Genomic DNA, 22,246 nt, shown 5'->3' on the forward strand with positions numbered 1-22,246 from the left:
TGGACTATTAGGCTTAATAGATTCGTCTCGCCGTTTAGCCTCCATCTATGCAATGGGTTTTGTAAAAAGTCTATGTTTAATACTCCTAATTAGTATCTAAACATTCGATGTGATAGGAGCTAAAGTTTAGGGGGAGGAACCAAATGGGGCCTTAACCGAGTCATCGGCTTCCTGTGAACCCTTCGTCGGCCATCCAACGCCTGGCATCGCTTCTGGTTTCATCAAGCGTTTTCACCGTTGTCAGACAGTGACTCTACTGTTGTCAGACTGTGAATATTCACTGCTTGTTAAATGAAGCTGTAAAACTTCAGTTACTTTTTACCATGTCTTAGATGAGTATGTAAGGGAAAGGACCGGGTCTTTGGGGGGTTATGGAAGAAATATGAACCCTAGTACATCTTGTAGCTTAGCAGTAGCCGCCATGGTCGCCCTTCTAGCGTAATTTTGTATCTGAACTTTGGATCTGAAGTTATCAATCGCTACTGCTTTTCCTGGGATCTTTGCTCGTTCTCCTTTCTGGTTCACTTTCTCCTTCTTCCACTCGTTGTTTCCCTTTTGAGTTCTTCTTCTCCTCAAAGGGCGCCGTTGCCGCGCCGCCCCTGCTGGAATAGCCGCGTCGTGTCTGCCTCCGCGCTGCATCTCCATGAGCAGACCGTGGTTGGAGGACGAACTCCTCCAATGGTCACTAACACGTGGGTCCCACAAACAAGGGTATAATGGACAATGCCCACAGAGAGCATCTCATTAGCCAAAACTGGTGTAGCAGCTCCATATTTTGCTGGATTTAGTGGGGTAGAGCCGAACAAAAATGGAGTTGGTGGATTGGAGCTATTTTTCTTAGAGTGGAGTGCTGCGAGACACCCCCTTAGTGCGATATTGGGCTAAATCTAGCCCATCTACGAATATTCCTCTGTCTGTCTAGAAGGTTGTTCTGGCTCCTCTTTGTTCAAAACCTTGCTCTTGCTCCTCTCTCCCTCTCTCTCAAATAAATAAGTTGACTTCATAAAAATTAGGGACCATTTGGCAGGGGATTCTGCAAACCATTTCTCCATAAAAAGAGAAGATTCCATCAAATCCTTTCAAAAAAAGAAGATCCCATCAAACATAAGTGATAAGGGTCCTCACCGACCAGGATACGGATCGGCCCTGATAGCTGGGCCCGCCTGACCATGCCGTGCGGGTCAAGGCATGAAGATACGTGGAGCACAAGCTCGAAGGCTGGGCTAATGGATTCTGCCTAGATATCGCGGGATACTTATTATAGTTTGACTTAGATTGCTTTCCATGTAACAACCAACTAGGATTAGATCATATTTGACTTGTAACCCTAGATCGTCGGCCTATATACGCCGGCTAGGGACACCCCCCGAGGGTAACTCAATCCAAGACACATTAACTCTTCGCATCTGCGATCAGCAATACAATCGACCATAACACAGGACGTAGGGTATTACTCTCCGGAGGCCCAAACCTATCTAAACCTTGTGTCCCTATGTTACCATTCGAGTTCTTGATATTACGATCTCCCCCGCCTACAAATCTACCATTTAGGTAACCCCCTGGTGGACTACTGGTCACCAAATTCGACAGTTCATGCGCCAGGTAGGGGTGATCGTGAGATCCTTCCCAGCGAGCTCTATGGATTGCACCGGCATCATCTTCCCTGAGAGCATGAATGACTTCCTCGCCAATCCGATCCAGCTCCGATTTAGGAGCATGCTAGTGAACTCTGACTCCACCGCCTCCGTCGCCAGCTCAGCTTCGTCGAATCTACATCAACGGAGAAAGGTCTTCACCCGAGGATCATCACGCTGCTTGCTCAGCATGTCGGTGATCTCTCTCTCTCTCTCTCTCTCTCTCTCTCTCTCTCTCTCTCTCTCTCTCCCCCCCCCCTCTCTCACACAGAGAGGATCCTGCGCATCCTCATGGCAACCCACCCACCCACGCCCTCCGATCTAATCGTGGGGCTAGATCGCATTGACAGCACCATAGCTGAATGCATCAACCTCTCCGATCGGCTCTACGCTCTGGGGGGTCGAGCCAGGCCCCTTCGCGCACCCTATTTGGTCTCAAGAACTCGCTGCCATGTTTTCTGAAAAACTCACGCAATCAGTCCAAATCTTATCTGATAACCTACCCCAACCCACCAAGTTTTCGGACTGCAATGAGTTCCAGATCCCTCGCTTCACCTTAACTCCAAACTCCTACGAAGAGGACAAGGGTGGAAGCTTCACTTCACCAGATCGGGAAGTCTTCATCTCCAACGTTGAACCCCCACAAGATGGTGAAACTTCCTCCCAGGACACCTCCCGACCTCGGAAGAGAGGACTTGAGGTCCCCGCTGCCGAAACCGACCCTGTGAGGCAAACAACATTCCTCCAGGAGGAGTTTGACGATACGCTCAACGCCCCGTGCCCCTTTCACAAGGACGCATGCCACAATCTTCAGGACTACACGGTTCTCAAGAAAGAGCTCGGTGCCCCGTTGGAGGACAAGCGGCCTCGCCGGAACGACTACCGCAAGGAAGATAACCGTCACGACAATCGCTGCCACGACGACCGTGACGACCAACGCAAAGAAGAGCACCGCGATCAGCGCAACCCCGACGCCAACCAGGGTGCTGGCAACGACAACAGCGAGTTCTAGTGCCCTGAGCACGAGGTGAACATCATCATCGGTGGCCATAAAACTTTCTGCAGCAATCGCAAGCACAAGATGCAAAAGCGGGAAGTGCACTTCATCTCCGTCTCACCAGTCCAGTACTTGCACTGGTCGAACATGCACATAACCTTCTCCAGGGAAGATCATTGGGTGCACATTCCGGACCCCAGGTCTTACCCTTTCGTGGTGTGCCCGACCATAGATAGAGTCCTCCTCTCCAAGGTGCTGATCGACGGCGGCAGCGGCCTCAACATCATCTTCACCGAGACCTTGAAGTGCATGGACTTCAAATTTGAGCACCTCCTTCCCTACAAAGACCTGTTCTATGGCATTGTACCTAGCAAGGATCCTATCCTATCGGGAGAGTTATCCTGCCACTCACGTTCGGCACCTTCGACAACTACTGCACCGAGCACCTCACCTTTGAGGTAGCCAACTTCAAGATTTCCTACCATGCCAACCTTAGTAGGCCGATGCTAGCGAGCTTCATGGCGATTCCCAACCACACCTACCTCATCCTCAAGATGCCAGCTCCAAACGGCATCCTTTCCATCTTCGGTGATGTCAAGACATCTTGCAAGTGCGACACGGAAGCCGTGCAACTCGCCGAGACCGTAGAGTACTCGACCAATGCCACCATAATGCTCACCGAGTCCAAGAAGGTGGACCAAAACTAGCTGATGATCCTAGAAGCAGAGCTGATGCCCCTGGCGCTCAAGCCCGACCAAGAAGTCAAGAAGCTTAGCCTCGGCTTGGAGGACCCTTCCAAGACGGCCCTCATCAGGGCTGACCTCACCCCCAAATAGGAAGACGCGCTCACCAGCTTCCTCCGGACAACTCGGAAACCATCTGATATGCCCGGTGTCTCGCGGGAGCTGGCTGAGCACTCCTTGGACCTAAGCAAGACAACAAGGCCGGTCAAGCAGAAGCTTCGCCATTTTGGTCAAGATCGCAAGGAGGCCATTAGGGTAGAATTAAATAAGCTCTTAGCTGCCGATTTCATTCCGTGAATGTAAGCACCCCGACTAGTTAGCAAATCCAGTCCTTGTAAAAAATAAAACTGTGAATGGAGAATGTGTATCAACTGCACCGACCTCAACAGGCACTGCCCTAAGGACCCCTTCCCTCTTCCTCGCATCGACCAGGTCATGGACACTACGGCCGGCAGCACCCTGTTGTGCTTCCTCAATTGCTACTCGAGCTATCACTAGATAGCCCTTAATCCCGCCGACCAAGATAGGATTGCGTTCATTACGACCTACGGCATCTACTGCTACAGCACCATGACATTTGGGTTAAAAAATACCGGTGCCACCTACCAAAAGGCAATTCAGGGGTGCCTCAAGAAACAACTCGGCAAAAACGTAGAGGCCTACATCGATGAAGTGATTGTCAAAACCAAAGACAAAGAGAATTTCATTATCGACCTCGCCCAAACCTTTGACAGCCTCTGGGCCTATCAGTGGAAACTTAACCCGTGAAAATACGTCTTCAGTGTCCCGTTTAGAATGCTCCTGGCCTTCATGGTCAGCCAACGTGGCATCAAAGCCAACCCATTCAAGGTGGATGCCATCAGGAACATGACACAGCCGGCCGGCAAGAAGGATGTCATGAAGCTCACGGGCATGATGGCCGCCCTTAGCCATTTCATCAGCAAGCTTGGCGAAAAGGGACTCCCCTTCATTAAACTGCTCAAGAAAGTGGACAAATTCGAGTGGAATGATAAGGCCCGCAAGGCCCTCAAGGAGCTCAAAACATTCCTCTCCACCCCTCCCATCTTGACGGCCCCGGCCGACCAAGAAACGCTACAGCTCTGCATCTCCACGACAATGCATGTTCTGAGCATGGTGCTAGTTGTAGAACGCGAAGAACCCGGCCACACCCACATGGTGCAACGACCGGTATATTACGTCAGCGAGGTCCTAAGCAACTCTAAGGTTCGCTACACATAGATCTAGAAATTGCTCTACGCAATCCTGATCACCTCCCGCAAGCTGCATCACTATTTCCAAGTGCATAAGATCCGAGTGATATCATCTTACCCAATCGGTGAAATACTGCATAACTGGGATGTCCACAGCCGAGTCATCAAATTGTCCATGGAACTCGGCAAATTCGACAACGACTTTTGCCCACATCATGCGATCAAGTCCCAGATCCCGACCAACTTCGTCGCTGAATGGACTGAGATTCAAGAGCTGTCCTCCGTGTAGAGGCTGGAGCACCGGACGATGTACTTCGACGGCGCCCTCAACCTTGAAGGAGCCAGTACGGGGGTCCTCTTCATATCCTTGGAAGGCGAACAGCTCAAGTACGTCCTCTAGATTCACTACAAGGCTACCAACAACGGCACTGAGTACGAGGCCCTCATACACGGGCTTCGCATCGTCGCCTCGCTCGGCATCAAGCGCATCCTCACATTTGGTGACTCCAAGGTTATCATCGAGCAGGTCAACAAATCCTAGGAATGCACCAAGGAAATGATGGACGCCTACTGCGCCGAGGTCTGCAAACTCGAGGCTCACTTCGACGGTCTCGAGTTCTATCACATCCCTAGAGAACACAATGTCACTGTTGACGTATTATCCAAAATCAGCTCGAAACAAGCCCAACTCCCGGTCGGCGTGTTCGTCCAGGACCTGAGCAAACCCTCCATCCAGATCCTAGACCCAGACCAAGTTGACAGCAACGCCCAGCCTCAGGCCGACCCAGCGTCCACTGATGTCCTCATGATCGAGGCAGAGGAAGACTGGTGAGCACCATTCGTTCCATTCATCATCGACAATGTGTCCCCTGAGGACAAAGCCGAGCACAAAAAACTCGCATGACGCAGCATCAACTACGTTGTAATCGGCAAGAAATTGTACAGGAAGGCCGCATCTACCGGCATCCTGATGAAGTGCATCCTTTGCAATGAAGGCCTCGAACTCCTCAGGTTCATGCGGGAACCATGCCACATCAGGTAGCCTGGTCAGGAAGGCTTTCCGCTCTGACTTTTACTGGCCAACTGCTATTGCCGATGCAAAAGAGCTCATCCAGAGGTGTACAGGATTTCAGTTCTTCACCAAACAGCAATACCTCCTAGCCCAAGCTCTACACACTGTCCCACCATCCTGACCCTTCGCATGCTGGGGGTTGGACATGGTCGGACCCTTCAAGATTGCTCCGAGCGGATACACCCACATCTTTGTGGGAGTCGACAAATTCACCAAGTGGATAAGGGTCAAGGCCATCACCAGCCCAGAGTCGGCCAAAGCCGCCTAGTTTGTCAAAGAAATTACCCATCGCTTTGGGATCCCAATTGGATCATCACTGACCTTGGCAAGAAATTCACAGGATTCGAGTTCTGGGATTTGTGCCAGGACAACCTAATCGATATGTACTACTCCTCAGTAGCGCACCCACGCTGCAACGATCAAGTTGAACGTGCAAATGGAATGATCCTCCAATCCCTCAAGTCTTGCATCTTTGATGACGCATCCAAGTACACCACCAGATGGCTTCGCGAGTTACCCACATCATTTGGGGCCTCCGAACCCAAAAGAGTCGGGCTACCGGTTATACTCCCTTCTTCCTGGTATATGGCTCCGAGGTTGTGCTGCCCTCAAACGTAGCCTTCAGCGCCCTGCTGATCTAATATTATGAGGATAGTGAAGCAGAAAAGAGTCGACAGGTCAACATCAACAACTTGGAAGAGCATCGCGTGGCAGCTCTCATCCAGCACGCGAGGCACGAGCAGCAGATTCGACGCTACCACGACAAGAGCGTCTAGGAATGCTCATTCAATGTCGGCAACCTAGTGCTTTGCTGGATCCAGTCCACCAAGGACATGAACAAGCTGTTGGCCCCCTAGGAGGATCCCTTCATCATTAAAGAGGTTATCCAGCCAGGCACATACCGATTGCAGTGGGTGGACGGCTCAGGCGTCCTCAATCCATGGAACATGCAACACCTATGGCGCTTCTACCCCTAGGAACTTAAAGCTATGTACTCTTTTTACATTTTACATTGAATAAATAAAGCCCATGCAGTTCTTTGCGTACCTACTACCTTTTTGCTTTCTTACCCAAGCCCTTACTCAAGCTCGGGGGGCTATCCGACCTGATCAACAGACCACACCCTCACTATTACACTCGGGGGCTTCCCCCATTACGAGCCGACCCTCGGGTCTCACCTATTCTCCTACCCCTCTCATGGCAAATACAACTAACTCGTGTCGACGGTGTCCTAGCTCGTGAAACCCAGACAACCATGCATCTGCCCCCTCTACAAGCTCGAGATCTGTTCTCAGCAGAGTGCTGGCCAGGCAAGGCTGGGAGCCTAGCGGCTACAAGCCTAATCTACACGATGTCCTGTTGTATACACCAAAAGAGGGGTGGATGCTTTCCATTTGCACAAGTTAATCTCATATCTTACTTATCTCATAATACAAATTGATGCACATTGTAGTTTTTCCATTACAGATCCAACTCTTTGACAACCTCCTCCACAGCCTGTTGATACTGGTCGGCCAACTCCGAAAGGCTATCAGGATCGAAGCCTTTAGCAACCTCTGCTCTGACGCGCTCCACAGCCAGGTGAGGGGAATGTGTCTTGAGAAGCACAATGACATTCTTCACGCACTTCACGGCGGTCTCCTTCATCAGCACCTTCAGCCGATAAGGAGCACTCCTTAGATGATCTAGTAGCGGCGGCGGCTCGACAGGATTGGCCTCGGGCTGGACCATGTCCATCACGTAGCATGCGGCTGACCACAGGTCTTCCAGCTCCAGCTCCAACCCTGCAATGGTCACCTAATAACGCTGAAGACTATGCATAGCAGAAACCAAGCACCGGTCCATATCCTTGCGTAAGTTGTCCTCATAGGCCAGTTTCTGTGACACAGCATACTCACGATCCACGACGACGTAGTGGTCTTGCTACAGCCGAGTATTGGTGGCCTCGCACTCTTCCAGGTTTCTCTTGAGCCTCTCCTCTTTCTTCTGGGCATCTGCAACATAATGGAATTCGAGAAAAAATACCGACCTTACCCAAGGTAGATCCTCCATAAGGGATGAAGCCATACCAGTCAGCATGGCATCAAGGCTTCCTTGGACCCCCTGGTGATCTTCTTCTGCTCCTCAATCTCACAATCCTTTTGTCGGATCTGATCCGCAACGTCCTCCTTAGCCTTCTAGAGCTCGGCCTCTAGGCGCTCGGCCTTGAGGCGGTATTCCTCGGCATTATGGATGGCATCCGCCCTCTAGTGCGCACGCTCGGCTAGGTTCTGCACAAAAGTTACCCCGACTACTCAACGAAACAAGATGAGGATGAAGTTCAACACCAAGACAAGTCGGCCAACTTACGTATAACACCTCTCCAACCTTGGTCGAAGATTCCTTCAAGTCGGCAAGATATCTCTTGTCGGCGGCAACATCCTGCGCCAGGGCCGTCCCGGAGAAGTGTTGGAGGTATGCCCTAGATGCAATCATAGAGATGATGATATTCCATTTATATCCATGATTTATATTGTGTTCCTTGAATATCCATTAAAGGTTACTTGAATTGATTTGCCATTATGTGAATTGTATGTGAAACTCTTTACTTCTATGGTTATTCTAAAGTTGTCCCTAGTCGGAGTTCATGTGAGGACACACATGAATATTAGACTAGCACATGTATTAGTTGATGACTATGTTTCACAAGTCATGGACATGGAGATATTAAACTAATAATGTGGGCACATGTGGAGACATGTGCTAGGACTGACCCAACACGAGAAGTAGTTCTCTCTTTAGACAACATGTACACTTTGTCCTTAGACCTGAGATTGTCGCATGTACTCAAGATGTGGATCGACTTACTTAGGGGCTATCAAACACTACACCGTGACAGGGTAGTTAAAAAGGTAGCTTTCGGGTTTGTCAAGAAGCATGCTGTGAGACATGGTCAATCAAGATGGGATTTGCCCCTCTCTGATTGAAAGTGATATCTCTGGGCCCCTCGAGTGATCGGATTCGAAAATGCATGGCCATGCTACGTACGGTTAAGAGTTAGCCTAGAAAGGGATTCCGAATCACAGGATCGAGAAAGAGCGGTCGGCTTGAAGCTAGATCAAATATCATGAGGCAAAGGGAATAGCATGTATATAATATTGTGATGGTTCGTCTCATATGATCTTCGTGTGCGTATAGGAGTTTGCATGTCTTGCTAGAGGCCGCTACCGACTATTGGGCCGAGTAGGAGTACTCGGGCCATGTCTATACGTATCTGAACCCATAGGGTCACACACTTAGGGGGCTGGAATCGCAATTCGGATGTGATCCGAGTTGGATTAGGTTTAGAAGTACTAATGGGCCTTGGACCCAGAGGCCCGTTAGGAACCTCTATAAATAGAGGGGTGTGGCGCCCTAGGGTTTCATCCCTTTGGCCGAAACACATCTGCCACGCCTCCCACACCCTCGTCTGTTGCAACTCGCGGACCTAGCAGTCCGGCTTGCGACGCTTCCTCCCTGCATGTGTGGATACCTTGGAGGTGTTGCGCCTGCAGCACTTGGACGAGCCGCCGACGAGCCACGACGAGCCGCCGACGAGCCACGACGAGCCGACGACGAGCCGCGGCACGAAGACGATCTTGCTGCACGTGGACGAGCTGCTGAGGAGCTGCTCGACATCGACGAGATCAACTACGTGTTCGACTTCACTGCCCCGACGTGATTCTACATCTTTCGCACCAGTGCATCGAGTGGTAATCCCGTGATCCTTATACGACAGTTTTCCTGGCTTACGCGATAGAAAAATTTTGATTTGCGCTAGCGTAGCCTACCTCATATCCCAACAAGAAGTCCAGGGTGGTGGGGTCATCCTCCGCATGGGAATCGACATCAGCGTTATAACCCGCGGCCTTCGCCTCAGTCGGCGATCCTCTAGGGGTCTCCTCCGTCTGCACCTCAACACTGGCGCCTATGGCCCTGGGCGTAGCAACGGCGGCATCATTGGTGACATCCTGGAAAGATGTCGTAGATGTAGTCCTCATGGTCGAATCAGGAATCCGACCTTCTGCATGGGTCACGATGCCAGCATCCTGCAAGCTCAGCTCATCTTCCATCACCGCCTCCCTGCTTGGTCGGCGCAGCACAGGGATAAGAGTCAAGTAACATACAAATACAACTACAACAACAAATGACATCACAATCATACTTACAATGTGCTTTTCTTCCCTCGAAACTTCGGACGAAGAGGCACTGGCGGTGGCAAGGTCGGCTCCTTCTATTTTCCCCTGCGGATCTCCATCTTCAGCCGCTCCTTGAGCCGCTCCACGTCGGCCACTGTCGTCTCGAGGAGCTCAGCCTTCTTCTTCTTGGAAGCCGAGCTAGGCGACTCGGAGTTGTCACTTAGCACCCCAGATGAGGTCTCTGCAAGAGATGCTGTGGCCCCAGCAGGCGCCTTCGGCTTCGTGGCACCCCTCTTCTTCCATTTCTTTGTTTCCACCTCTGGCTTCTCCGTCTCCGGCACCTTGGACTACACCACCTTGCACACAGTTTGCCGTGTCCGCCACCCAGCAGGAGTCGAACTGCCAGCCTCCGTTCTGCTACCTTGGACTAGTACGTCCTCATTGGAGGTATAGATCGATGAGTCCGACTCCCAGTCGAGGGCAGCAGGCGGCTGGTCGGCCTCGGTGGTTAGGTGGATCTTGGGTCGTTGCTCCTCGGCCCCTCTGGGAAGCGGCGCGGGATAGAAAAACTCAAACTCCCGGCTCTGGCTGATAAAAAGCATCAGGCAGATAAAAAGTGAAGCAAAGCAGGATAGTTTAAATGATGAAGTCAAGATCTTACCGGATCAGCTAGCCTCTTGAGGGAGTAAGCCTTGGGGCAGCATTTGTTCTTGATGACGCCGCGAAAGAACTCGAACACCCGACTAGTGACCTCTACCTGGGTAACCTTCCGTTGGACCTCACGGGTCAGATCCAGCGGACCCGAGTACTCGTACGCCGGATGGACCCTATCATTGATAGGCTGCATCAATATTTGGCCAAAATTGATGCTCACAGCCCCCATTATAAGCCCACGCGCCTTCAGGTCAGCGATCTCCTCCAACAGCTACCTCACTTGGACCATCTCCTTGGAGGTCGACTGGTTCAACCACTTAGGCGTCATCACGAGCGCGTACCCGGCTCGAGGTGGCAACTCAGGCTTTTGGTAGGTGTCAATGAACCATTCCTTGTGCCACCCCTTGTTCGTGTCCTTCAGCATCAAATCGAAATACTCGGCGACCTTCTTCGTTCGTAGCGAAAATCCACAATTGCTGATTAATATGGTCTTCCCCTTGGTCGTCACCACTTTCAATTGATACAGATATTTCCACAGATTGATGAGCATATGGATCCTCTCTCCATCATCACTGATTTGTGCCAGTAGGTGGACAGATCCGGTGCTTGCTCTCCGGCCATTTATTCAGTCTCCACTCCTCGCTATGCAGATCTAATGTAGGCGGGCCTCTTGGTTCACATACGGCGGGGAATGGCGGCGCGGCGGTGGCGGCTACAGCTTCCAGGCACGAGACGGTGGATGTGGCTCGAGGTGGTGGTAGAGCGATCTAGGGCTCGTGTGCGTGGTAGCAACAGGGTGCGCGGCGACATCGTCTGGGGGCAAAATAAAGTGGAAGTGAAAAGAAATCGCGTTCTTCATCTTTTGAAAAGAGCACCGATGGACGACTTGCCACGTCAGTGTGCTGTTAGGTTAAACGCTGAAGACGGAATCCACGACTTTTCCATTAAGGACCTATTCACAGTAAAGTTTGACTGAACGTTGATGGACGAGATCTATGGTGCTCATGTCCGGTTTGACTTCATGGCATGCCTCCGTGGTGTCACCAGGCCTCATGCTCGAGGGATTGGCGCCTAATTCAGGTCGGCGTGCCTCCATGGCTCCACCAGCCGTCGCACTTGGGGGCTAGGATTCAGGTCGGCGTGTCTTCATGGCTTCATAATTTAGGTTGGCGTGCCTCCGCGGCCTCACCAGTCCTCGCGCTGGGGGGCTGGATGCTTGTTTTTGGTTGGCTTGCCTCTGCAGCTCCGCCAGTCTTTGTGCACGGGTGCAGGTCGCAATATTTGGATATTCAATGATGGAGACAACTACAAGATACACAAAATTTTTGACCATTGGTCTGATTATTCTAATCGCTTCGATGCTCAGGGGCTACTCCATATGGAGTATGTCTTGCGACGCCCTCCATGTACTTCCCTTCGATCTACAGGACACCCAGCATCCCGAAGCTCGGCAGTCGCCCTAGCACGTGCCCTTGGTCACACGCTTCCTCAAATTTAAATTTCCTTTTTCTTTTTGAGCATTGCACAACCCCTTTGTCACTATGACGAAATAGCAACTTCAGTCGAGTACATTACAAGCTCCGTTGTTCATCCGTCAGGCTCCTATTCGACTCCACATTGCTGGGGAGCTTGAGGGACAAGGGTACCCACGAGTCCCCACCGACCAGGTTACTAGTCGGCCCTGACAGTTGGGCTCGCTCAACCATGCTCTGCGGGCCAAGACATGAAGATATGTGGAGCACAAGCTCGAAGACTGGGTGAACGGATTCTGCCCGGATATCGCGGGATACTTTTTATAGTCTGACTCAGATTGCTTTCCATGTAACAACCGACTATGATTAGATCCTATTTGACTTGTAACCCTAGGTTGTCGGCCTATATAAGGTGGCCAGGGACACCCCGAGGGTAACTCAACCCAAGACACGTTAAATCTTCGCATCTGCGATCAGCAATACAATCCACCAGAACACAGAACGTAGGGTATTACTCTCTGGAGGCCTGAACCTGTCTAAACCTTGCGTCCCTATGTTACCATTCGAGTTCTTGGTCTTACGATCTCTCCCGCCTACAAATCTACCACTTAGGTAAACCCCTGGTGGATTGTCGGTCACTAGATCTGACAAAACGGAAGTGTATTCGGAAGAGAAACAGAACAATCTCTACCGAACGATTCAGGTATTTAGAGACAAAACCAGAAATATTCTCAGAATCAGTTTCACTCTAGCAAATTTCTCTGAGAAACTGAATTGGTAGCAAACGGGCCCTTGGAGTCCGTGATTGCTCATCTCTCAGAAAAGTGATAGTTTTGCAAAAACAAAATGATAATGAAGCTATGGGCAAGCCCAAAACCATGCAAAGCATTGCATGTAAAGAACATGCTTAGTTTAAAGCTTTGATTTTGGCATGCCTTAACTTTAGCATGCCCTGATTTTAGCTTGATAAGAATTGGAACCCAGCCAATCACGTTCTGCCAAGCTAAATTTTAGCCGCTCACCGTGGATGAGGTGACCATTTGGACACTAGCTAAGATTTGGCGGACCGACGATTTTCTAGTTCATTCTTACACATTTGGCTAGCCAAATCGGGGCGGCCGAATCTTCCACCAAATTTTAGCCACGACCGACACTTTGGCATGGCTAACGATTGGATAGAATCCAAACATACCCTAAATATTAGCATAGGATCCTTTTTACTCCACATTATACTTACGAGTTACCGAGTGCTATTTGCGTGTATTTACATATCAACACTAATATTGGGCCTGGTCGGCTGAACTTATAAGCCGGCTGAAAAGCTGAAACGGCTGATTTGTTGTAAGAGAAAAATATTGTTCGCTGGCTGATAAGCCAGCTGATAAGCTGAAGCGAACAGGGTAATTATCTACATGCACCTCATGTGGTCTCACTGATCTCATCTCAATCTGCATACAAATGCTGACTGAACAATCCAGCTCCACTTGGACAGGCTGGACACGAACGGCAACCTAATCAACACAGCAAAACGAATCAGAATGACACAATGGTCATCCAAGATCACCAAGTCGGCAAGTGGGGGCTTAGTATAGTTCAGACCGAATTTCCAAGCACTAATCCCTGTGCGTCATGCACAAGTTGAGGGACAGAGATCTCGAACATTCTATCCGCAACCTCCCAAAGCGATCTGCCCTCATGAGACAGTGCACCAGCCATGATCAGAACGCCCATCGAATTGAATCGAATGGCAGTCAGTCCCTGCGCCCGGACGCGTCTTGAGATCTCGGCTCCGGCGCGGCGTAGGAGCAGCGCAACGGAAGGGCACACGCGATCTCCTCCAGAAAGCCAGGTCTTCCCAACCGTCGATCCAAGCATGCACACTGCTGGCTTCCGGCTTCAATGAAGTGCATCCAATGAAACTGCTAACCTAGCTTTCAGATCAAACTGAAGGATAAACTAGTTAAACGGCAGCTTGCATCGGTCGTCAGAACTCAGAATTAAGCGACCTGTATACGTGTGGCTCTGAAGATTAAAAAAATTATATATTACTATGTGCTCACTAATATGTCCAGGTCGAGTGATGATTTCGTCAGTTCAACTGACTTGTCAGATAAGGATTTGTGAATTTTCATTTATTTATTTATATATCGTGCAGGAAGCGTTCAAAGATAAGACCCACAGATCGGCGCGACGCAATGATAGAAACAAGTGGGCTGGATGCTGTATCGGTGCATCTGAATGATCGGTGTGCAATGATAGACCTAGAGAACATGCATGTGCATGGCTTGCTTCTGAAGCTGGCGACTGAGGTCAGGGAAGGAGGAGATGACCCAATCATGAGCAGATTTTCTTACTCGCCAAGGGAATTGGTCAGAAATGGGGAGACGATGTTGTGTGCTCCGGCCTCGATGGCCGAGATGTTAGCTTATTCTTTTGGAGAACCGATGAGCATGTTGTATGCCAATGCTAGTAATCTGGTAGTAGTATACATGACCGCCAAGGCACTAAAATATAAATATTGCCGTTGCCATGCCTGTTTGAGTCAAATTCTCTTTAGAAATGCCCTATGCAAAATGGAGCATAACACTTCCAGTATTACAGTTACAGTGCTCCAGAAACATAGTAATTCGATCCGCAACTCAAATGGCGAACTATAAATTCGTCGAATTTCGTAAGTGAAGAAATTCGGAGTTTTTCTTTTTCATAAATACGACCACCACTCGATCAGTGTTCGTACACCCTGAATACCGAAATTCAGAATGAATTCTGAAGCCAACAAGAATGCTGTCTGAATTCTAAAGCCAGTATAGGGGTGTTTGGATCCTTAAGCTAAAGTTTAGTCCATAGCACATTGAATCTTCGGAGACTAATTAGGAGGACTAAACATGAGTTAATTATAAAACTAATTACACAGATGGAGGTTAATTCGCGAGACGAATCTATTAAGTCTAATTAATTTATGATTAGCACATGTTTACTGTAGCATCACATTGTCGAATCATGGACTAATTAGGCTTAATAGATTCATCTCGCGAATTAACCTCCATCTGTGCAATTCGTTTTGTAATTAGTCTATGTTTAATACTCCTAATTAGTATCTAAACATTCGATGTGATATGGATTAAACTTCGGAACCAAACGGTAGAAAACTCGGACACTAGTACCTGAAAGTCTGAACTCTGAAATACTGCAGGCTGCAGCTGACCTACGCATTACATGGCATCCAGGCTTTTAGTCAACCCTGCAAAGAAATAAACAAATGCACATCTAGAACACAAAAAATATCAACCGCCGCAAGATACCATGCACAGGAGCGTCCCTGAATTTCTGCAGAGATCTTGCACAAAATTAAATCTTTCACTCGTTCAAGTTTGCATGCCAGCTAAGTTTCCCTCTCATTTCGCGAGCTCGCTTGACGAATGAGCCACACTGACTTCATTTGCCGGAAACCCCAACTGCCAGCCCGTGTCAGCCGTGACACCACCAGTTCCTTGGCGCAGATATATAAACCCCAGTGCAATCCACGGTTCCAATCTTCACAAAGAGAAAAATCAGATCAATTCCACAACGCAGCAGCCATGACGATCGGAGCACCAGGTTCCCATCATCAGCCCGGCAACGAGGCAGCCAACATCCTGGAGAACGTGTGGGCTACCATCATGACAGAGTCCACCACTACCCCGGCGTCGTCGACGGCCGCGTCGTCGGAGGTTGGTGAGGAGAAGCCGGAGGCCATCTTGCAGAGGCTGCCGAGCCTGGGGAGGTGGATTTCCATGGGAGCCGAGGAGTGGGACGAGCTCCTCCTCAGCGGAGCCGCGCTCACGTCGGACGCCTCCGGCGAGCTGCTCCTCGCCGCCTCGCCGGCGGCGAGCCAGGATCAAGACCGGCGTGATGATCGTCGGGCCAGCTCCAACAAGGCGGCGGTGGCGTGCAAGAGCTACAGGGGCGTGCGGCGGCGGCCGTGGGGCAAGTTCGCCGCCGAGATACGCGACACGCGGAGGAAGGGCGCGCGGGTGTGGCTGGGCACGTTCACGACCGCCGAGGAGGCCGCGCTAGCCTACGACAAGGCGGCGCTGCGCATGCGCGGGCCCCGCGCGCACCTCAACTTCCCGCTCGACGTGGTGCAGCGCGAGCTCGCCGGGAACGGCGGCTGCGGCGAGGCGAGCCGGGTGCTGCGCCGGAGGAGGAGAGGTAGCAATGCTGCTGCTGATACGAGAAGCCATGGGAGCGTGTCGGCAACCGATGGTGGTTGTGACCAGACCATGGTGTCGTTCGCTTGTGGGAGGAAAGATCAAGGGGCATCATCACCGATGGTGCAAGAGCCTTCGATCAGTGATCCAGGAGCAGTGATCGAGTTCGAGGACATCGGTGGCGAGTACTGGGACTACTTGTTCGCACCATTGGTGTAGGGAGGATGATCAAGTACACCTAAGCTAGTTATTAGGGGTTTGCAAAGGAAAAAAAAAAAGGTACACCAAGATAGGGTTGTGGATTCATGAAAAGAGAAGGCTAGCTAAGTAATTTGTATAGATCAAATTCGACTAGTCATAACTGTGTGTAGCCAATCATTACAAGGTGATTCATTAGTTGATCCTCCATAATATTATGTATATAGATAGTATTCATAATGTTATTATATAGATAGTATTCTTTTAGGTTGCTACAGAGTTTTTACATGATCTTTCATGTACGAGAAATGCCACTAGTTATTAGGGCTTTCCAAAGAGAAAGAAAATGCTTCATACCAAGATATCCATGCAAAGAAAAGGCTAGGTAAATCTCTTAATTAATTTCCAGCAGTAATTTGTATTGATCAAGTTCAAATAGGATCCGATCAAGTTCATACCAACCATGCACGTAAACCATCCGATGCACCGATCGAGCTAGTTCTCACTTAAGTGAAAAACTGGATCAATGGATCCTGAGTTGCAAATCATCAGCGTCCGACGAATTATACGGTTCTCAAAATTGACGATTGGTTCCTTAGATTTGCAATCTCGGACGACTGAACCTGAACTGCTGCTGGTCCGAACCGAGAGCTGCGATGGCGGTACGTACGTGGGCGTGTGTATGATGCACGAAGTGTGCGCCGTAAGCAAGAATGCACATGCCCATGGGCGCAGGGTTGAAGGAACCAATGGCGAGCGCCCGAATGAAAGGCCAGCCGGTCGTGCAGGTGCACATGCACCCGCACGTACGTACGCATAATTAATTAAGAATACGCACGCCGCTAATGTCGCAGTATAGTCAAACTAATGATAAGAGAGGAGAGGAGCTGAGAAACCCAAGTGATCTGACAGATTAGATGATTACTGTGGCTGCCCGCCGCGGGTTGTCCGGCTGCCTCCGATCCGTGCACGCTCTGGGTCGAGTCTGGACAAGCACGAGCACGAGAGGGAGATCGACGGAAGCAAACGCGTGAGGCGGTGGCCGCGGCGACGCTGGAGGACGGGATCACTGTAGACAGAAAGAGAGCGGCAGGTCCGCAGGGTGTGGCCGTGTGGTGAACTGGTGATGCACCCAACTACGGTGTGTTGTCCTGTCTGCACGTAGTTGGGCCATAGGGGTCTGGTTGATGGGCCGTGTGGGCTGTGCGATTCAAGTGCTTCTCTCGTCGGACGGAAGAACGACGCATAAACTGTAGGTGAGCCGTGAGCGCAGGTCAAGGAGGGAGTTGAATGAAACCGCAGCACCGCCTCGTCGGCCAAACCGTTGCGTGCGCATCTGAATTAAAGAAAAAGTAGTTATTACTTGCATTGTTGCTGCCGCAGATCAATGGACCACGAAACATCACCGTTAAGATCATTCTGTACCGGAGCGGTGCTGCAGGCACGTCTGTCACTTTGTTGACGACAGACCTGCCCCTTTGATTCTGTGTGGATGAGAGAGACGAGGCCAGTGCACAAGGGAGACGCAAGCAGTGATAAGAGAGACGGCTTCATTCAACTCCCTCCTTTTCCCCTGAGATGAACCTGTGCGTGCGGCAGAAGACAGAGGATGAGGCAGAGCCTGAGCACAGGTGCGGAACCGTCCGGTTGGTCAGCCGGCGCCCGCTCGATACGATCAGTCCTCCTGCGGTTCTGCCCGGGGCAGCAAAGCAGGCTGCACACGGAGAGGCCTGCCCACACGTAACGTATGTTCCCTACATCCACAGTGCCACAAGGTCGTCGTGATCATCAAGTCCACGGAAAGGCCGCTGCGCATCTGATACCCTCCATCATCAAACCTCCCCCCTGCACCCTGCAGGCCATACCATAGATTCACCTGCCTCTCTCATCACAGACCATGGCAATGCCGCAATAGCATGTCAATTGTCATGTTCCAGAGCTCATAGCTAATAGCTATAGTCTCCGTTCAAAATAAAAAGGTCAGAGGCTTTAATCATATTTCAGTGCTACCCCAGAACCTGGATATGGCTTTATTGCATCAAATTAAACACAGACATAATGCTGTTTGATACGGACTTAAAATACATGACAAAATATACCTAATTACTTTAAGGAAAATACAGATACGATGATCAGCTAGCAGGACTCCCAAATGCACGCGTGCATTGCATTGGTAAATGCCATGCTAACATCAATATAAAGGCTCTTCGGTCTCTTTGACCCGTCCGGCAGCTTATTCAGTGAGTCACCTGTCATTGAGAAACAAAGGGGGATCAAATACAGATTAACACGAGAAGTGCAACTGAGCATTATTTTCTGAACGAACCCTAGCAAAATGTATGATCACTAGTTCATTACCATCAGCAGGTAGTAGAGGGTGTCCTGCTGCAGCGGCTCCACGGTGACGCCGGACTCGTCGACGAGGACCGGCTCGCCGGTGTGGCGCACCAGCACGGCCGCATCGCCGAACGCCAGCTTCACGTCCAGGCGCATCGCCGGGACGCTGAACTGCGCGGTGACCGCGCACGTCACGGCGTCACGGGCCACGACCACCACCGTCGCCGTCGGCGGCGGCAGCGGCGTCCCTCCGATCAGCCCAGGGTCCAACAGCCCTGCTGACAGATTAACAGAGAGCGCGTATGGAATTAATACTGAAACCAAACTAGCAGCTTTTCGAAGCTTTTGGCAGAAACTACTGGAATAATGCCCTAGCTAGTACTATGTGAAATCAAGAGCGAGATTTTTCGATCGTTTGCTTGGTGATGGAGCAGGGAGACGATTTGACAGCCATCGCTCTCAATCTTTTCAACAAACGTACGCATGCAAATTAAGCCCTCACGATCTTTCACCCCCCATCTTGAAAGAAGCACCGCGACAAGACCATACAAGGGCGCCATTTATGACCTCGAACCATACCCAAGTTTGCCACTGTTCACGAAGCTATCGATCTCTGCTTTTGGATCGTCCCCATGGTTCATTTCACATCATCCCATCCTAGTCTTTTCACATAAATCATGTAGTACAACGTGGAATAGCGTTACTGTTGCGCAAGTCCAATTACCGTGCAGTGTCATGCATAAAAATCCAATCCTTGCAGTTAAACAATCAACATGTTTGCAGTTATACCATAAAGTCCTCTTTTGGATCCTTATGCTCAATGTTTAATTTGGACAATGGCCAGTAATGCTAACTACGGTCCTTTTTCATGAGCGTGCATATTCTCCTGTCCTATGTTTGTGTTTACCGACTTTGTTCTATGTGTCCAGTACTGTATGTAATGTACCTCTAGTACTGTATGACTTTGTTGCACCACCACGGTGCTTTCCAATCATGAAATGGGGAACAGCTCACAACTTTTGGCTCTTTCTACCTCTAAAGCTACCGTGCAATGCGTATTGTATAACAAGCTGACAAGCTACCCTTGTGTATCCTTGTCATGGAAACGTCGATCCCTACGCATCAACAGGGTGCGCCACACAGCGTGACAAGATCGGTGCTCGCACAGGAGATTTTACATGCATGCATGCCTAACCTTGTCTCATTGCCTGCGACACACCATGTACATGTTGGCATCCGATGTGATCGCGAGAAATTGGAGCCATGCATCCCTATCATCGAAGTGGCATGTACTCTCCTTGCCCCAGGCATGCCAAGCTCTCGCTACAGCCAAGCTTGGAAGTAGATCGAGACAGGCCAGGACAAGAAGACCGTACACTTCTATGCGCATGCTTACACGATTTGCATGAACAATCAACAATGCTTGTGGAAACCAAACAGAAAAAGGGAAAAAGACAACAGACAAGGATCAAACATGCATGATCTAAGTTGCCACGTACCTTGCAACTGATCGGTGAGTACGGAGCTCGTGGCAGCAGCAACGTTACTCGGCGCAGAACTTGGAAGCAGCATGGCCGTACTGGCATCCGCAGCGGCTGGCTGCACAGGAGCGGCAAGAGGCGCCGAAGTGGCAGCGGCGGCGGCCGCGCCGAAGCCGTAGTGGAGTAACCCGAGCCTGGCCTTCTCGTCGTCCCTGATCACGTCGCTCACGGCGTCGGTCTTGTTATTGCTGCTCAGATCAGAACCGCAGGTGGTGTTCCAGTACTGGCCATGGCCAAGTCCCTGCTGCTTGGAGCTGATGATGTCGACGCAGTCTTGCCCTAGAGCTTCGTTGCACAGGCCCAGGAGCACGCTGGGTGAGACGGCCGGGTGCATGGCCGGCGGCGGCTCGTGCGTGTGGGCGCCGAGGACGCCGCCGAGCTCGGTGGCCGGCAGGTAGTGGCCACCTTGCTGCTGCCAGTGCAGGAGGAACGGTTCGGGGGAGGTGATCAGCTCGGGCATCGGCGGCGGCACGGCAGGCGCCATGAGCTGCTGGCTGTGGTAGTAGAGCTGGTGTGCCGCCAGAGCCGGCGTCGGCTTCGGTGAAAGCAAGTCAATGGCCGTCGCCGGCAGAACACCCTGGATGGCCGCCGCCGCGGGAGGCGGCAGCAAGACAGCCGTCCTCGCCGACTTGCTCGACCCGGAGGACCGGTCAGAGGAAGACGACGAGGAGGAGGTGGGCGCCACGGGGGACGCGAGCAGGTGCCGCGGCGGCGTCATGGGGGCGGGTGCCAGCGCAGGCGGCGGCGGCGCGCACGCGCGCGACAGGGCGGCGCGGCCGGACGGCTGCAGCTGGCCCGCGGCGCGCAGCTTGTGCTTGGTGCGGGACTTGCGGTTCTGGAACCAGTAGAAGACGTTGGCGTCGCCGACGGGCCCGTACTCCTGCAGCTGAAGGCGGATGCGGCGGATCTCGTCGCGCGGCGGGTTCACCATGCCGGAGTTGAAGATCCCCTCCAGGATCCTGATCTGCTCTGGCCGCGGGTTCCACCGCGGCCTCGGCTCCGGGTTCCTTCCACTCTCCTCGGACCCTGAACATCAGAGAACCACACGCACATCACAAAGAGTTTAAGCAAAAAGCCGGCGGATTCGGCGCAAACTTTCAAGAAACCAAACCCTAGCTACGTATGCTGCTGGTGATCAGCATGCAGCAAGAAACAGTAACATGCAGGTGGTGAGGTGCAACATGAAGTAGATCAGAGACATACTTGAGGACATCAAGGACTTGCCGCCGCCGCCGTTGTTCATGTCAGGCTGCGGCTGCTGGAAGTTGCAGGCGAGGCTGGACCTGTACATGCTCGGCCAGTGCCTGTTGGAGGACGCCATGCTTGCTTCGATTTGCCCCCCTTTTATCAACGGATTCCCGGTGGCCCTTCCTGCCTTGTTGCCTTCGGCGAGACAGCTGTGGTGGTTTGTGCTCGATCGATGGGTGCTGGCTGGTGACTGGTGAGATGGTGAGAAGGCCAGAGGAAGCAGATCGAGAGGTCGAGTAAGGGGGGTTGTGTCTCCCAGCTGTTGCTGCTCCTGTAATCTGTGGAGGAACAGTTTGTGGGAGGACGAAGAACCCTATGGATTTGGGCATTTGGCTATGGCTCTTCTCCTGTTCTTCCCCCCGGTGCTTATAAATGGGCTTTCTCACCTACTACCCCATCGTGCAGTGCAGCAGAGTTACACCACAGTTAATGCCACCACGCGCACACTCTTCCGTTTGTTTTGCTGGATCCCGTGGAATTGTTGTGAGAGCGTAAAAATGGAGGGGTGGTGACTGGTGAGATAGGGGGAGCAGGGTTGAATCTTGCAGGGTAAAGGGGGGAAATTGAAGAGGGATTACCGATGGATGGAGACATGGATGGACATGCCTAGCTACAGTGCTGAGAGCTAGCTACTAGCTGGAGTAGACGAAAGTACACTGTGATTTGATCCTTCTTCCAGTTTGCCAAGCAAGGATGACATGGCTGGCAGGTGCCTTTTTGCCTGGCCCTTCTGTCAGTACCTTTGCATCAGAGAGTATGAGGTTGGCATAGTGGTTAATAGGCCCCGTTTTC

General features: G+C 51.2%; 3 protein-coding genes across 3 annotated transcripts; 2 read left to right on the forward strand and 1 right to left on the reverse strand.

The window, feature by feature from the left end:
- The first annotated feature begins 2,778 nt into the window (after nt 1–2,778).
- LOC101764576 lies at nt 2,779–3,338 on the forward strand. Its single transcript, XM_004963544.1, has 2 exons — nt 2,779–2,883; nt 3,003–3,338. Exons 1-2 carry the CDS (start codon nt 2,779–2,781, stop codon nt 3,336–3,338), a joined length of 441 nt encoding a protein of 146 aa, XP_004963601.1.
- A 12,165-nt stretch (nt 3,339–15,503) lies between these two features.
- On the forward strand, nt 15,504–16,531 carry LOC111256603 (ethylene-responsive transcription factor ERF094-like). Its single transcript, XM_022824806.1, has one exon. It carries the CDS (start codon nt 15,519–15,521, stop codon nt 16,347–16,349), a length of 831 nt encoding a protein of 276 aa, XP_022680541.1. The 5' UTR covers nt 15,504–15,518; the 3' UTR covers nt 16,350–16,531.
- Nucleotides 16,532–18,351: 1,820 nt separating this feature from the next.
- On the reverse strand, nt 18,352–21,762 carry LOC101771188 (WUSCHEL-related homeobox 12). The gene is made up of 4 exons (XM_004961152.3): nt 21,410–21,762; nt 20,165–21,232; nt 18,687–18,940; nt 18,352–18,577 (listed from the first exon to the last, which is right to left on the reverse strand). The coding sequence occupies exons 1-4, from the start codon at nt 21,525–21,527 to the stop codon at nt 18,566–18,568; spliced, it is 1,452 nt and encodes a 483-aa protein (XP_004961209.1). The 5' UTR covers nt 21,528–21,762; the 3' UTR covers nt 18,352–18,565.
- Between the last annotated feature and the right edge of the window lie 484 nt (nt 21,763–22,246).

The sequence above is a fragment of the Setaria italica genome, chromosome III, assembly GCF_000263155.2.
Source record: "Setaria italica strain Yugu1 chromosome III, Setaria_italica_v2.0, whole genome shotgun sequence".
Lineage (NCBI taxonomy): Eukaryota > Viridiplantae > Streptophyta > Magnoliopsida > Poales > Poaceae > Setaria > Setaria italica.